The 15891-nt window shown below is 38.3% G+C and overlaps 2 protein-coding genes across 6 annotated transcripts in view; one reads left to right on the forward strand and one right to left on the reverse strand.

Moving 5' to 3' along the window:
* The window catches only part of LOC127364656 (glucocorticoid receptor), a 66265-nt gene extending 54903 nt beyond the window's left edge, over window positions 1-11362 (forward strand). For both annotated transcript variants that reach the window (XM_051402340.1, XM_051402341.1), the window contains 3 exons: window positions 2095-2225; window positions 5950-6107; window positions 6607-11362. In XM_051402340.1, the coding sequence (XP_051258300.1) occupies window positions 2095-2225; window positions 5950-6107; window positions 6607-6759 (442 nt within the window). In that variant the 3' untranslated portion in view covers window positions 6760-11362. The remainder of the gene's footprint in view (window positions 1-2094; window positions 2226-5949; window positions 6108-6606) is intronic.
* Window positions 11363-12762: 1400 nt separating this feature from the next.
* LOC127364657 (rho GTPase-activating protein 26) overlaps window positions 12763-15891 on the reverse strand; it is a 91822-nt gene continuing 88693 nt past the window's right edge. For all 4 annotated transcript variants that reach the window (XM_051402343.1, XM_051402345.1, XM_051402344.1 and 1 more), the window contains one exon: window positions 12763-15031. In XM_051402343.1, coding sequence (XP_051258303.1) covers window positions 14943-15031 — 89 coding nt within the window. In that variant the 3' untranslated portion in view covers window positions 12763-14942. The remainder of the gene's footprint in view (window positions 15032-15891) is intronic.

The following is a 15891-nucleotide window of genomic DNA, read 5'->3' on the forward strand; positions in this document are numbered from 1 at the left end:
GTTGTGGTTTGCAACCAACTGAATACTGCTGGGCTTCTAAGTATGTAGAAGAAAGTGTTTAGAGTGGCTGCAAAAAACATGAATGGCCCTTAAGATAACGAAAAATCTAAATTATTTTCAGGTTATTAGCCACTAATGAAAAAACATACCTATCAATATTATATTCCATTTATACCAGATACTGTCAATAAATCCTACTATTACACACTGAACCCTTTAATGAATAAAGTTTTATGTGCCAGGAGGTTATTAGGCTATCTTAGCATAAAAAATGAAAGTAGAGGGATACAGCTAGGCTGGCTCTCGTCACAGTTGAAAAATATGCATACAAGCTAGTCATTTATTTTGATGAATATTTATAGGAAAGAGCCCCTCATATTTTGTCTACACACAACAAAGGACCATCAGGAAAGTACAGACAGAAGAGAGTACATTAATACTGAATGTTACAGTAAATAACCTTGTTTGTAAAGCACAATGTAATGTAATGTGGCTTTGTAATTAACATTCCATAGTCTAACCTGAGCCTCACTCTCAAGACACGGTATGTTAATTACAAAGCCACATTACTTATAGAATCACTGGCTGCAGAAATTGATCATAGTCTCTGTGCTTACCACAGTCTTTGTACTCTCTAGAGGGAACAGAATAAGGCAGAGGCTCATTTCCCAGTAGCTTGTCTGTTCCTACTGTTTATAGCTTTTGAAGGTCAGATTTTATATGCTTACGTAGGTAAAACAACATTGTCCCATTATTTTTTTTATATTAATCATTCAAACCTCCTCACACCTTAGTGGGCTTTTGCTGATTGTTTCCCACCACAGGACTCTTTTTTTTTTTTTTTAGCCATTACTGTTAATAAGAGACCTGAAGTCAAGCTCCCTCTCCTAGTTAACCTACGTTCTGCTATTTGTTGTATTTCTGAGAAGTCTACATTTTAAGATAAATGAGTATCTACTATGTGCTGAATAATTACATTTGATCACCCTGTCATTTTAACCAAGACAAAAGAATTATTTTGTTAGCATTCAACAACTACAACTTCCATGTAGGGGTATCAATTCAGTATTAAAATGACAAAGTAGGTGAGTTTCAGTACCAACTCCCAAAAGTTGTGTATTTACCTAAATTAAATTTTCCACAAAAGCCTAATTAAGAGACTGTGAATTAGCAAAAATATTATTTAAATTAAGAAATATTTGATTAAATAACAAATAAACAAGACCATGAGTCTGGGCAAGCATTGCAAACCTAATTTTAAATAGTTGGTGCTATATCTTGATTACTTGCTAAATACTTATTAATGGGTGCAAGAGTGCAACAAACACCAAGCTCTTTCTTAAAACCTGCAAACAGCTCATCCTCTTCATTGGAAATATGTAGAAATAGAGGCCTGAGCTGTGAAGAGTGGCTCCAAATGGACATGTAAACTCAGAGTGGGTAAAAATAGAAAGGTGAAGGAGTCATTGCCAGTAGCACTGCAGTTGGTCAGAATGAATATACAGCTCTAAATCCAAAGCTACATCCTCTATCTTGCGAATGTGCTATATTGATTTTAAAGGTAGAAAGTAATGTGGGCTGTGTGTAAGTGGAAGTGAGGTGTGAAAATCCATCAGGACTGGTTTCACAGTCCAGGTTTCCTCTTGCACAGTTGTAGCACTTCCCTGCTGGGACTATTCATTGAGAATTGAATAACAGGATGACCAGTGTAAGAGGGTAACGTGCTACTCTTGTACTATATGCTTTTAGCAGAAATTAAATAATATAACTCGTTACTAATAGGATTTTGGTAATATCATTACATTTGATATGTCAAGTTACGCGTTACCACTTAAAATTAAAAAAAAAGAGTTTATTGTTTTTATTCAAGAATTCATCCACACTGCGATCGCTGAGTAATATGTAATATATAACACTTTGAAAGTAACTTGCCCAACACTGAGGATGAGTGAAAGGGCTTTAAGTCTAATCTGTATGTCTCTCGTCCCTCTGTTTTCCTCTGCCCCCTCTCCATATACTTTTTCCATCTCTTTTCACTCATCTCTACTTTCTCTACTTTCTCCTTCCCCCTGTCTTTCCTCTCCCTCCTTCCAGAGAACGTATGAAGTTGCCCTTCATGACCGACCAGTGCGAGCAGATGCTGAAGATCTGTAATGAGTTTGTCCGACTGCAGGTGTCCTATGACGAGTACCTGTGCATGAAGGTCCTTTTACTGCTCAGTACAGGTAATGGCACTAATTTCTCAGTGTCTTGGATTTTGAACAGAACATAAAATGTTTCCATTGTATCAACTATGTAATATCGTCACATTCTTTTCATTGCAATGTGAGGTAGGTTCAATTTGTCCCAGCAGGGTAGTGTATTGAGTGGGGACTAACTGCGTTGAAAATTCAAATTTCTGCTCATAGTTCTGCAGTATTGATGAGAATGGATGATTGAACAAATAATTGAACTCATAGCTCATATGTCGTGTTGTGTGATGTGACTATTTTAGCTTTGCAAGCAATGCAGTAAAACAACACAAACTTGCAATTCTTAGTTGTGTCTTTAGAAAAGATAAGTACAGTTTAAAACACTTGTGGTTTCAGTTCTGGTTGATTTGGCAAGTGTGTCCCAGAATTCTGTCCAAAATCATATGCGCTCAAGGCATGATAAACATGACGAGCCATCTCACCAACTACAGTAAGAAACTATTGCCTGCAGCTCTTCATCTAACAGCTCACTGTGGCTGTTTTATCTGTCCCTTCAGGGATCATTCAAGTGTCAGTCAGTGCTAACCTCAGTTAGAGTGCTAACCTCAGTGGGCCTTTTCCTTTTGTTTACATTGCGATTACGAAACGCACCTTTAAACATTTCAAACTCTTGTCTTGTATTAAGTCAGGAGTCCATTCTTTGGTTTGAGTGTTCAGTTTTTTTAAGATCCCTTTATGCAATAAAATTGATCACACATAACAGCCAAAGACATCAATACTAAAATAAAACTGCATAGACCAGATTGCCACACAAATTCTCACTCTTTTGCTGTTACTGTCAACTTATGTAACATAAACCAATTCAGTTTTCTGGTGAAAGTGAAAATGTGAATAACAACACCTCATTCCATCACAGATTGAGGATCCATTTTCTTAAGGGGCCTTTCGTAACAGCCTTACAACAACCAGCTTTCCTGAAAACCTTTTCTCAGTGAAAGTACAGTCTGTTCATCTTCTGTAGTCACTGTCTCAGTTGAAAAGATCTTCAAGTGACCCACACATACTTAATTTCTGAAGACAGCTCTTTTTTTCTCTCCCAATTAACAGGAACAGTTGCAGCGTGGACTAACAAAAGATATGCTTCCTCAGTTTGTTTTAAACATTATAAAATACACAGTGAGGTCAGCTAAGAGTTAAATGAGTCCAACTTTCTGTTTCTTATCTCAGGGGATAAAATACAGCTTGCTGTTTGGCTTTCTATGTAATCACCACAGTCTCAAATTGCCTGAATAAGAGTACATAATGAAAAACCTTGTCCCCAATTTTGATAATTTCGGTTTTGCAGAGAAAATTGGATTTAGAGATTAATTATCGTATTCTAAATGTATTCTGAATGCACTTTGATTTGTTGGCAGGTATTGCTTGAATTACTTTAAAATGTACAAGTTGATAAAGGTCATTAGAGTAGAGACTCTATTTTAGGCAGAAGAAATAGGTAAGACTTTCAGCAGCCCTATGTCTCCTTTCTTTCTAAAGGGGTAAAACGATAGACGTTACAAAGCAGAGGACTACCAGACAAGTAGTAGTATGTAATTATCATCATTAAAATCTGCACAGCATGAACAAAGAATTATTAAATCAAACTTGGCCCTATTATGTAAATTTGTCTTTGATGAGGAAGAGAGCATTCTGCCTTCCGCCTCACTCTCAGTGAATGGCAGAGGGATAGGATGCACTTTAGAGGCGATTTGCTCGTTATGCAGAGGAAATTACATTTCCATACTGAGCCTCGGTTGCATTTTCATACCTGAGAGAGATTTCCATCTGTTACCCTCAGGGAAGGAAATACTGTCAGGACAACCGGTTTGAACTGTTCTAATCATTTGTCATGCATGTGAGTGAAAATTAAACTCTCCTATAATGGGACAATATGATTTCCTCTATAACATACTAGTTAAATTCAAAAGCAGACTTCACTTTCAGCAGAATTTACATCTGCAACACCCAAAGCTCAGTTAAATAATAACACATTCAGATATTTTAGACTAAATAATCCAGAGTAGAGAGCAGGAAAGGCAATCTGTTTTTACTCTTTTAAAAATGGTCTCTCGGCCAAACCTGAACATGCATAATGAAGAGGCCAGATAGCACTTGTACTGCAGTATCTCCCATTTATCTGATTATGTAAATTGGACAGTATTTCACCCCGATCTTGCCCTCTGTGGTTTTGCATAATCCCTAGGCCAGTTACTCTGGCTTTGCCTGGGCCCAATGCAAGGCACCAAACTGACAAGCAATAATGTGTTGACATGGTCGTTATGACAACAGCATTTTGATGTTTTTCAGCCATTTGTGGTTTTTTTAGCTGTCAAAATCCTCAGTGTGTGTTCTTTAAAATATGCTGTGCATGCAGAGTTTGTGATTTTTATGATGTGTGTGTCCAAACATTTACTGCTCCTCATCCAGGCCACACCAGTCAGGAAACACACTGCACAGTAGCTATTGATGTTACTTTTGGTTTTGCATATTTTACACTGCCCACGGCATTCTGGTTAGGAGTTGCGTGCATGCATCTGTGTATGCTTAGCCAGCATATCCTAAGGGTCCTTGTTGGGGTCCCACACAGTAAGTTTTAAATGAGTTTTAATGTCCTGTGCTGTTTGTTGCAGCAGAGAACAGGATAAAGAACAGACTTCTATACAATACACCGAAATACAGTCTTTATTTTTCTTTCGGTGCCCATGTTAACAGATTAGAGTTCTCACACTGCCACGTCTCACACTCATCCCCCAGCAAAAGAGGACAGTGAAAGGATCTATTGGTAGTCCTATCAACATATTTCAATACAGTTTAAACTTCCTTCTCAAAGTAAAAGCACTGTAGTAATCTTTTATTTAATACGACTTCACTTGTGAAAGTATTTCCGGAAGTGAGCCGTATGAAGGGCAGTATCTTTCCACTGTACGTGCTCTCTCGCTGTCTTGGGTAAACAAACTACATGTGCTTTCTGTTTTCCACTCTTAACATTTACGTTTAAACTATACGGTATTGTAAAATGAAATGACAAGAAAATTTTGATTTTTCATAGACATTATACAGGTAAAAGTGTACGTGCGCTGCTCAGACGGCCTATGTGAATGTTTTTCCAGTCTAAGGCGGTTGTTTGCATGGGTATAACCAACTGTTTACACCAGCAGCTGTACAGATGGCAGAACAGATACATATAAATGTGCGTAGTGCCAATGACACGGGTACACTGTAAACTATTCAGTACATGTACAATCACATTTTTTATTCCGCTGAAGACAAAAACATAAAGATTATATAAGACTACTGTGACTCCCTCCACTGTTATCTCCTCACCAACAGCAGAGGCAAGCTGTATTTATAGACATAATCAATAGTAATACCCACTTAATTAGGCTTTCTGTGGGGTAAGCGCTTATCAGGTTGTCTTCTTGGTCTAATTGGGATTTATTTCTTAACATGAAAACCTATGGGAGCTTCTGTGTTAACTGCCAGCCTAATAAAACATCAATGTCCTGATAGGATTTAAACTAGTTCATTTGATGTTACTGATGCTGTGAGAGGCTTCAGTTACAATTAAAACATTAAAATGAACTCTTCATCAACCATTGACAAATTTTTTCCTTTTATTTTTCATGTGATTTGAGTCATCTCGCCTTTACCAGCTAACATTTGCACTGACGTGTTTCTCTATGTCTGTGTTTGTGACAATGTTTGTGTGTGTGTGTAGTACCGAAAGATGGCCTGAAGAGCCAGGCGGTGTTTGACGAGATCAGGATGACATACATTAAGGAGCTGGGAAAAGCCATCGTCAAGAGAGAGGAGAACGCAAGTCAGAACTGGCAGCGCTTCTACCAGCTAACTAAGCTACTGGACTCCATGCAGGAGGTTAGAGAAACACACACACACACACACACACACACACACACACACACACACACACACACACACACACACACACACACACACACACACACACACACACACACACACACACACACACACACACACCACATGCCTTATGTTTTTCCTCTTTGTTATATATAGGATTTGCTACATATTATAGATTGGAAAGCAGACAGGTCTATAGCATTTTACAAGTGGACCACATCTTTTTTCATACTAGCCAGGGTTTTTCTTTCATATCTTTCTGTTCAAGTGCATCGATAACTTCCGCTGACCTTCCTACAACATGCAGGCTGAAGTGTTAAACCTTGAAGAATACACTCACAGGTCCCACTTAGTGCATTATATTTAGGTTGAATCTATTACAAGCACTCTACTTCTCGCTCCCTGTACAGCCTTTTATTGGCAGAAGACCTACTGGCGGGTAGGTTTTTAATATCTAAAAGACTCATCTAATGACTAATCTGTCTGTGTCTTCCAGATGGTCGAGAGTCTTCTCCAGATCTGTTTCTACACCTTTGTGAATAAAACCCTCAGTGTGGAATTCCCAGAGATGCTGGCGGAGATCATCACCAATCAGATACCAAAATTCAAAGACGGGAGCGTCAAGCCTCTGCTGTTTCATCAGAAATGACTGCCTTAAACTGTGAATGCAATGCCTTAATTTCTGCCCTGCCCGTGTACCTCTCCGGGGCCCCAAGCTTTCGCCGTAAGCCTTTGCTTGTCCTGCCTCCCCACATCACTCTGATTCGATTCCTTGTTTTTTTCTGGGCCCCCTCTAGGAATTCTGCCACTCCCATCCAGGCCTCAGCCATTCAGCCTAATCTGGGAGCACAATATCTGTGGCCTAACACCTCCTAATGGTCCCAGGTTTGGCAGTAGGACACCCTACCGCTGACCTGTAGCCCTTCCTGTTGGATAACCAAGAAGAATTTATCCTCCAGGGGAAATATGTTAGCTCTGAATGTCTCGTGGGAAGGATGCATCTTGGGCAATCCTTTTTTTTTCTTCAGCCCGCTCATCCCCCTCTCCGTCCATGGCCCCGTCCTCAGGTTTCTAATGCTGTGTCTTTATTGCAGCTGCCTGCCTCTTCTCTCTCCTGCCTGCCAGTGTTTTATTGCTGTTTTCACTGACAAGCCAACACCTAGAAACACCTTTTCCTCCCTCAACTTCACATTGAAAATACTGTCCAAATCACCGGATTAGCAGCCTATTGAAGCTCACCCCAAGTTCAAGCCTACTGTTCCTCTGCTCACCTTCCCAGCTTGTATCTGTTTACCCTTCCCAGCTCCGCTGCATAGAATGTAGTGAGTGTTCACTTGTTGTGGTTTCCCACAAGAACTGTTGGCGATGAAGGGGTAAACCAAAACACAGAAAAAATAAGAAACATACTCTGACATAAAATAATCTTTTTTTTCTTTTGGAACCCAGGACATTGAGGATGAACTGTTTTCATCTGTGAATCAGTTATCTTTTCTGAAATTATATGAATCAGATTTATATACCTGACCAATAGAAGAAAAAGAAAAAAGATACAGGAATATTCTTCATTTATTTTATGCGGTCATGCATTTCTGACCACACGCTTACATACAGGAACACACAAAGTACACATAGACACACATTCACTCAGCAAAATGTTTACACATGATGTATCTGAGAAGGGAAAAACAGTGCCTTTTAGCTTTTAAAGCTCTTCATAGCCATCCTCTCTAAGGCGTTTTTTTTTTTGCATAAGAATCTAACCTTGACATCTTTCCACATATGTTTTTCCATGCTGACAATTTCTGTTTTCTTTTTAAACCGCCATTTTGGTGTTTTTATGTGGGTAGCTCTCATTGTTCTGATCCCCAGAAGTGCACGTAAGGAAGATAGCCTATGGTACAGATTAGAAAGCAGTATAAAATATTAATTCCTGAAAAACATTTAATGTTATTATCTCTTTTCCCCCATAAAGTATATTTGATAAATATACTGCATCTCCCAATCAGTATCACATTGTTGAAAGTTACAGTACCCAGATTATATTAACAAATATAATGTTGAATACACATCCAAATGCTTTCTCTTTTAAAAATCTTGTGAGAAGCTGTTAAATGGACACCACTGGAATTTGAACAAAGCATATCTAATGTTTTGTAATATTTAGGGACTGACTGACTGACATAAACATTAGGGTTTAGCTCTTGGAAAAAATTGAGTTGTTAGTTTGAATGAAATCTTTTTTACGAACTGTTGCAGTTTATTCAGATAAAATCACACAAATGGGGTTTTTAGGACTAAATTGCCTTTGAAAAAAACAAAAAAAACCTGAGGTGTCAGTAAATGGCCATAATAATTCAAACAAACCTGGCTTGAAGGCTGTCCTTTCATTGCCAGCTGCATTCACACTGAGGTTCTGGTTTAGTAAATGGTTTCATACATTTTTTAAAAAAAATGTGGTTTCATGAAGCTACACTAGGAGCGACTTACCTGGCCAGACTGCCTGGTCCCACCTTAGAAATCAGTCAAATAGGAGTGGAAAAAATTCCTGATGTGTGTTGTAATCTAATGGGAGTATTAGGCTGGGTGGATCTTCTCGATAAGGTACCAGGAAAGAGATTCTCTACCTGAATTTCTAAGACATAATTTACTCTACCATGCTGTACTCCTGATTTATGTATTGACTTAAAATACCATTTTAGATAAAATATACCTTTTAATCAGCTTCATCTCAAAGCGTTTGCACAAACAGGAACTGGGGTTATTGTTGTTGAGCTCAACATGGCTGAAAAGGTTAATACATATATTTACATATATATTTGTTTTGTATTTGAGACGTAAAAGATAGATAGAGACACCCATAATTGATGGAAGCTCTGTTCTCAGCACAGGATTTCATCTCTAAAGTTGAAATATTTTTGGAAGAATAGTTGGAGCAGTTTGGTCCAAATAATTTGTGAATCAAAGCTCAGGCTATGACTGGCCACATCACTTGGATGTGTTCCACTTGTGCCAAATGTAATAGCAAGTTTTTATAGGTCTTTTTCCTGGAGATGTGAAAGAGTGATTATTCAGTTGGGATTCGACATTAGGTGGTTTTTGTAACTTTGCTTGACAGTGCTCATTTATGTGAAAGATCTTAAGTTCAGTGTCACACCTACACCAGCTTATACATACTGATTGTTATCATCCAAGTAAGTGTATGATGAATGACTTTTTCTTTTTTGGAGATGCACAAATTATTGTATTTTTGAAAATTGCTAATTAAAGCAGTAATATATACTGCTGTCAAACAGGTGGTGGTCAGCATTTGATGCATTTGTAATGTGAAACGATGTTTGTACCAGCTTATGTGATGGCCAAAACAAAATAGCATAGTTGTACATTGGCTTCTGCTGGAAGTGCAAAGACGATGCCCCCCCTTCATAGAAGACGTGGCTCTGTTTTCCTCAGTGTTTCTTGTAACTGCCAGGCCTCTCTGCCTAAATGTCGACTGTACAGATTTTCAGCTGTTTTCTCTGAATGGTACTTGTCCCTCGGCAGCGCCTAAGTCTGAATGCCAGGTAACAGAACAGGTAGCAGGTTGCCATAGAGACTGGTCATTTGTGTGTTACTTAAAGCTAACAGCACAGCAGGCTCTGGACGCATACAAGCTACTGTTCAATAAGAGCCATTATGTTTTTAATCAGCCATTCTGCCAAAGGATGGTTACTCTTACAGCAGGTTTCATGTACAGCGCAGGCTTTCAGCTTCACCCACTAACTCGGTCTTGTGCCCCTGTGCTGTTAAGAACATGGGTTTAATGCTGCTCACGTCGTTGTTGATTATTCTGGGGAAAATCTGACTAAACTGTCTATTTGTTTGGGTAACTTTGCATACAGTATTACAGTTGTTTCCGGGTGGTGGTGCTTCAGAAAACCAGCTTTAATGTGTAGATGTAACCATATCCCTGCTCACTTCTAAATGGCCATAGGTGTATATATAGCAGCGCCGACATATCCAGTGCAATGTAAACAGTGTCTATTATTACAAAATATTTTTACATGGACATTACCTCTATACTCCTATACATTTTTTCTCTTTTATCTTTCAACTACATGTTTGACTAAAGGCCTTGCGAAAGGGAGACAGAGAGCCATAGAAATAAGATTTCAAATCAGGAAATAGATTAACCCTTAACAAATATTAACGCTTTTGGAGATTGATGTATTGTAAGAAAAAAAAAAAAAAAGACAATATTTTCTGCGATTTTGAATACATCAGCTTGATCCTCTTTGATATGAATAATTTTACCCAATCCTTTTTGTACATTGAACAAGTCAAGAAAGTAAATATTTTTCTGTTTGTTGGTTTGTGTTTGATAAGGGTAGATGTGTTGAATACATTAGGAAATGTTAAACATGTTTGTCTTGTGAAGTAAATGTAAATTCTGCGAGTCAATGGGAAAGTCTACATGAATGCTCACTGTGTTTTAAAGTTATAAGGAAACGAGGGAGGGAGGGGTGGAAGGTGAGACGGACTGGAGGAGGTTTTTGCGTTATATAAGAGTGACCAAAGCAAAGGAGAAAAAAAAAAGATTTAACAGACAGAAGTATTCAAGCAGTTACATTTTAAGTAGCACTTATTATCCAACTTCTAGTACTTCTTATTTTATTTGAAAGGTATCTTTTGTAAAAAAAAAAAAAAGGCCCAGGCTTTGGATCTCATGTACATTGCTGTGAGGATTTACTGGTCACTTTAAAATAGAAAACGAAACAAAAAAAAAAAAAAGTTGAATCTCCGTGTGAAAGTAAATCTACCAGAGCCTGACAGAATTGCACTACCCTCCTACTTGTTGATAAAGTCTATTTTGTATAAAATACATGCAAATATTATCATTAAAGATTAAGGGCAGATCACGTTTCATTGGTACATATGGCTATGGCTTTCATTGAAGTCTGTTTTGTTCATATTTCAGTCATGTAAATGTAATCCAATGTAAAAACAAACAAAAAAAATATATAAAATGTTTGTCTAAAAAAAACAATAGTTTGTTTTACTTCTGTATTACACCTCTTCTGTAGTCAGTGTCGATATTTTCACCTATTTGATTAAATGTTGAATTAAGTTATGTGTTGTTCTTTGACATTGGATTTGGCATCGTGTTGGTAACAACTTGGATGATGTTTTTGTCATCACTGGTGAAGTGGAAATTCAGAAGAACTGATTTCTCTTTAGTTCACACATCTTACACAATAAAATTTCCTGTTTTTCAATGCTCAGCCCCAGTGGTTTTATTTTTTCTCTCAAATCTCATTGAAATTGATCTCGAAATGTTGGTAATCACATGTATGTAAGTGTGAAATGGATCATTCAAAGAAATTGTGGATCATGCTGGGAAATTAACTTTGTTGCCGAGATAGGATTTTAATGAGGCCATATTAAGCTTTTTGAGCGTTTCCCTGTGCTTAAGTGTGTTGTTTTGTGCATGTAAAAAGTCTGAGAAAAGTTATTAGTAAAAGTTATTCTGAATTAACAATTTTTAAATTCAGTGGGGTGGGATATGTGTGGCTCCTGCCCATGGCAGAGCCTGTTCTCAGCTGTCCTCTTACTCCACACACCCCTTTCTTTTTTGCATGAAAAATCTCAAAAATATGACATGTTAATTTAGAAAACCAAAGCCGTTTTATTCATTTATTTTTAAGTGAATGCAATACGCTTCTGTATTGCATTCATTCTGTAGTAACAAAACCCAAACTCCACGCCAAGGGAGGTTTTCTTTTCCCAAAAAAACCCACTGCTCTTGGAAGCTCAAGGATGCCTGCTTAGGCTTGTGGGAGCTGACAAATGGGAGCAGACTGAGCTACTCAGGAGGGAGGGCCGGTGAAAAGAGTACCAGCAGCAATTGCCAGTATGACCAAATGAATGTAATTTTGGAATATTTAACTGAAAATACAAGTATGGACCTGAAATTGAGCATAATGACCTTGCATAAAGTATGCCAGAGTTGGGAAGCAAAATGTTTGGCATAAAAAACTGGAAGCAGGGGGAACAGCTAGCCTAGCTTAGTTCAAGCTCAAAATTCCACTTACCAACACTTGTAAATTGTGCTAAATAACAGGGTACACACACACACACACACACACACACACACACACACACACACACACACACACACACACACACACACACACACACACACACACACACACACACACACACGTAAAAAACGACAATGCTGTGTGCTTTTACAGGGATTTACATGCTGGAACTATTTCTTGGCAAACAACAGCTGTGCAGAGTCTTGCTGTTGTCATGAGATGATACTGTACAAGTGCTAAGAAAAGAATTAAATGCCAGAGTGATGAAAAATGCAGCTCTTCTGGGTCCAGTGCTTTCTTAAGACTTTGATTTCATCTCAGCTGCAAGTTTGCAGTTGCAGCTTTTGGCTCAACTGGATCCAAAATTTGTAGTAGTTTAAAATCCTTGTTTAGAGCAACAGGTTTCATTTGTGTGTCAAAAGTTGAACCAGACTGCACAAATTATTGTATATTTTATGGTTACTGCACTCACATTAAAATACAAAGGAAGTACTGAAACATGTGTGAATACAGCCACAGTATAACTTTTCAGGCCAAGCACTAAGTCCCAAATAAAAATCAAAGACTCCAGCTGCAGCTGTTGAACGTTTATCTTTAATTGTGCACAATCAATTCACCAAAACATCTGAAAGAATATTTAAGGCTGTAGATAGACTTAAATGATACAAAAAATCTGAGCAACAAAGATGGAATTAAGGAATTAAGTTAGTATGCTAAAAATACAAAATATAAAATTTCATACTTAAAAAAATTATACCTTATCAAATGCTGCGTATTTATTTACAATGTCGATAAAACACCTCAAAATGAATACAGTTCAGGATTGTGTCTTTAAGAAACTCTCATAAATAAGAAGTTCAGGTATGAACAAAGTAGTCTCATTTCACATTTAAGTTTTTTTTTTTGTTACTCTCCCATTTGACTTTAAAATGCTAAAATGTTCTTTTAATATTCTGTCCTAAAATAAAAAGTTCAACAAAAAACTTTACAGAAAAGTCACAGACGTTCACAAAGTGGTTCAAGCTAAAAGTTCAGCTTTGACTCATGAAATGAGGATATCTATTGGATCCCCAAAGCAGACCAGCTTTCATATACATATCTGAACAATTCTGAAAAATATTTTCTCTTTCCTTCAAATGTCTGAGCTTCTCCGAAAAACCACATCTGCGTTTCTTTTACTTGTGAATAACAGCCTTGGCTGTAAACTCTGAATCCAAATGGAAATGTGCATCCCCTTTAGATAATTACATTATTAGCATTGTCTCTGTAATTCTACATAAAAACAGAAAAAAAAAACCCTTGTGATGGGTCATGACATACAGGACTCAGATGACTGTGTCTTATTTTGACTTTGAAATGACTTCAATTGTTTGCTCAATCCATGCTGTTGAAGATTAAAGCATCTACAGTAAAGCAACAGATTGATTGTGCATGATGGTTAAAACTAGGAGAAAAAGATAAGAGGCTTAAAATAAATACATATGATCAATCAAAACTTGATGCTTTTGAACTCCGGCACTCTAATGTGAACACTCCAGTTGATGAGTTTTCCCAGAATGGTTTCAAATAGTGCAAACATGACTCGACACTATATACGATACTGGGTCCAATTATTTCCAACAATCAAAAAAATATCTAAGCTGGAGAAGCAGGGCTAGGCCTCACAGCTGGGCTTGTTTTAACCAGCAGGAATCAGATGTTACTCCTACACTGCTTTGTAAACCGCTGATCTGCTTGTGGAGCTTGTTTGAAATTTTTCACATTTTTTGTGAGGGCTCTGCAGGGAGAGGTATTATAAATAAGAATAAACCCAAAGCTGACCTTTCGGCGAACTGTTTTCAAGGCGACCTCATCCAGTGCTGATCTGCCCTGGGGCTCTTGTTGCTGAACTGGCGCTCTGAAACATTAGCCAGGTTGAGTCTTGTCCTTGGGAATTACCGGACCACCACAGCGAGTGCTCACAAACACATTTACAGCTGTACAACAAAACCCAATCATTTAAATCGGCTTTAAAAGCTCCAATGCGATTAGCAATCATTCAAACAGCACACGTGAAGAGGTGAACTAGCAAGTCCAAAGTTAAAAGCCACTTGCTTTGTTTTATGTTCCCTGTCATCACCTCCTTGATCTCCGCAGGAAAATCTATTTCTGGCTGATAAAAAGAGGAGACGCTGAAGCAGTGGCAGTGCAGTTCAAATTCATAAAGCAAGGGCTGAAAAATCACAAGCCTCCCAACTCGCAAATGATTTTCTCTCTCTCTCTCTCTCTCTCTCTCTCTCTCTCTCTCTCTCTCTCTCTCTCTCTCTCTCTCTCTCTCTCTCTCTCTCTCTCTCTCTCTCTCTCTCTCTCTCTCTCTCTCTCTCTCTCACACACACACACACACACACACACACACCAGGTTCATTACCACATCATCTTCACCAGGACTTGGGAAGTCATCCCCACTAATCCGAACAGCCAGAACCACAGTGGGGCTTTTTTTCCAGTGCAATTCATAGGTCCCCACCCCCCCCACCCCACCCCGTTCACGCAGCTCTGTTCCTACGTCATATCCATATAGTTCTGCTTGGTCCAGTTTCAATTCCCAGTCTAGTCAAGACAAAAGCGGCATCATCAACAGTGATCCAGTTCACTATAGCATATGATCTAATAGAGTTTGTTCAGTCTTGTGCAGTCAAATCTAGACCTCTTAACAGTCCAGTTTTGGTAATCTCCAGCCCAGTATCATTCAGTTCAAGTTCTTCTCAGCCCTGGACTATAAAAACTCCACATAGTTTTCTGGTATTAGTCCTGTTCGGCCATCCAGAGTGCCTTCCAGCCAACCGGGCTCCCTGGAGGCATGAACTGGAGAGAGAGAAAGAAACATTGATTTTGTTTAAACATCTCAAGATGATGGGGAAAATATCCATAAATATGTGTCACTTAAACATTTGGACAAACACATGTACACAAGCACATGTGCGAGTGAGAGAGAGAAAGAGTGGAGGAAAATGGGGTAAGACACACGCAAATAACTGCAAATAGGCCAGTTAACAATTTTGCATGCTCCTCATGAGCAGGGATCTCTGGCAGCAACATCACACACCTATAGCTGCTGATAAGTGAGCATGACATGTGCATTTCCATTTTTGTGTATTGTTTCATAGTCACAATATTGACTGTAACAGCCCCCCCAAAAAAGTTCGTGTGGCAGGAGGATGGCATGTAAACATATGGTCTCTTGACTAGTACTGCGGTGCTTGACATGTATGAACTACAATAATACAGCAAAGTAACTGAACTAATTGCAAGTTGCTGTGGAGTTGTAATGTTTTGGTGAAAGATCCACTAAACAAGAAGACCTCTGGCAAGACATGGCTAAACCACAGGAAATTAAAACGAAAATGACTGCAGAAAATAAATTGTGTTGACCACATTTTGTCCTCAAAGGGAATCTAACACAAAAACGCTGCAGACCATGCTACCACAGAGTTACGTCAAAGACAGAAACCAAATGTGAACTCAGCATGAAACAGTGCACAAAGGTTTTATCCGTCTTTGATCTTCATGGATCTGCCTGATAAACAAACATAAGAAGAAGAAAAAAAAAAACTATTCTACTATTCTGAATTTATTTTGTGCAACAATGTATGAATCAAAACTGTGGCAATATTCTGTAAACATGGAAGATTAACACAATCATACATCGTATTGGAACAGTATTC

Source organism: Dicentrarchus labrax, unplaced genomic scaffold (assembly GCF_905237075.1).
Source record: "Dicentrarchus labrax unplaced genomic scaffold, dlabrax2021, whole genome shotgun sequence".
Taxonomy (NCBI): Eukaryota; Metazoa; Chordata; class Actinopteri; family Moronidae; genus Dicentrarchus; species Dicentrarchus labrax.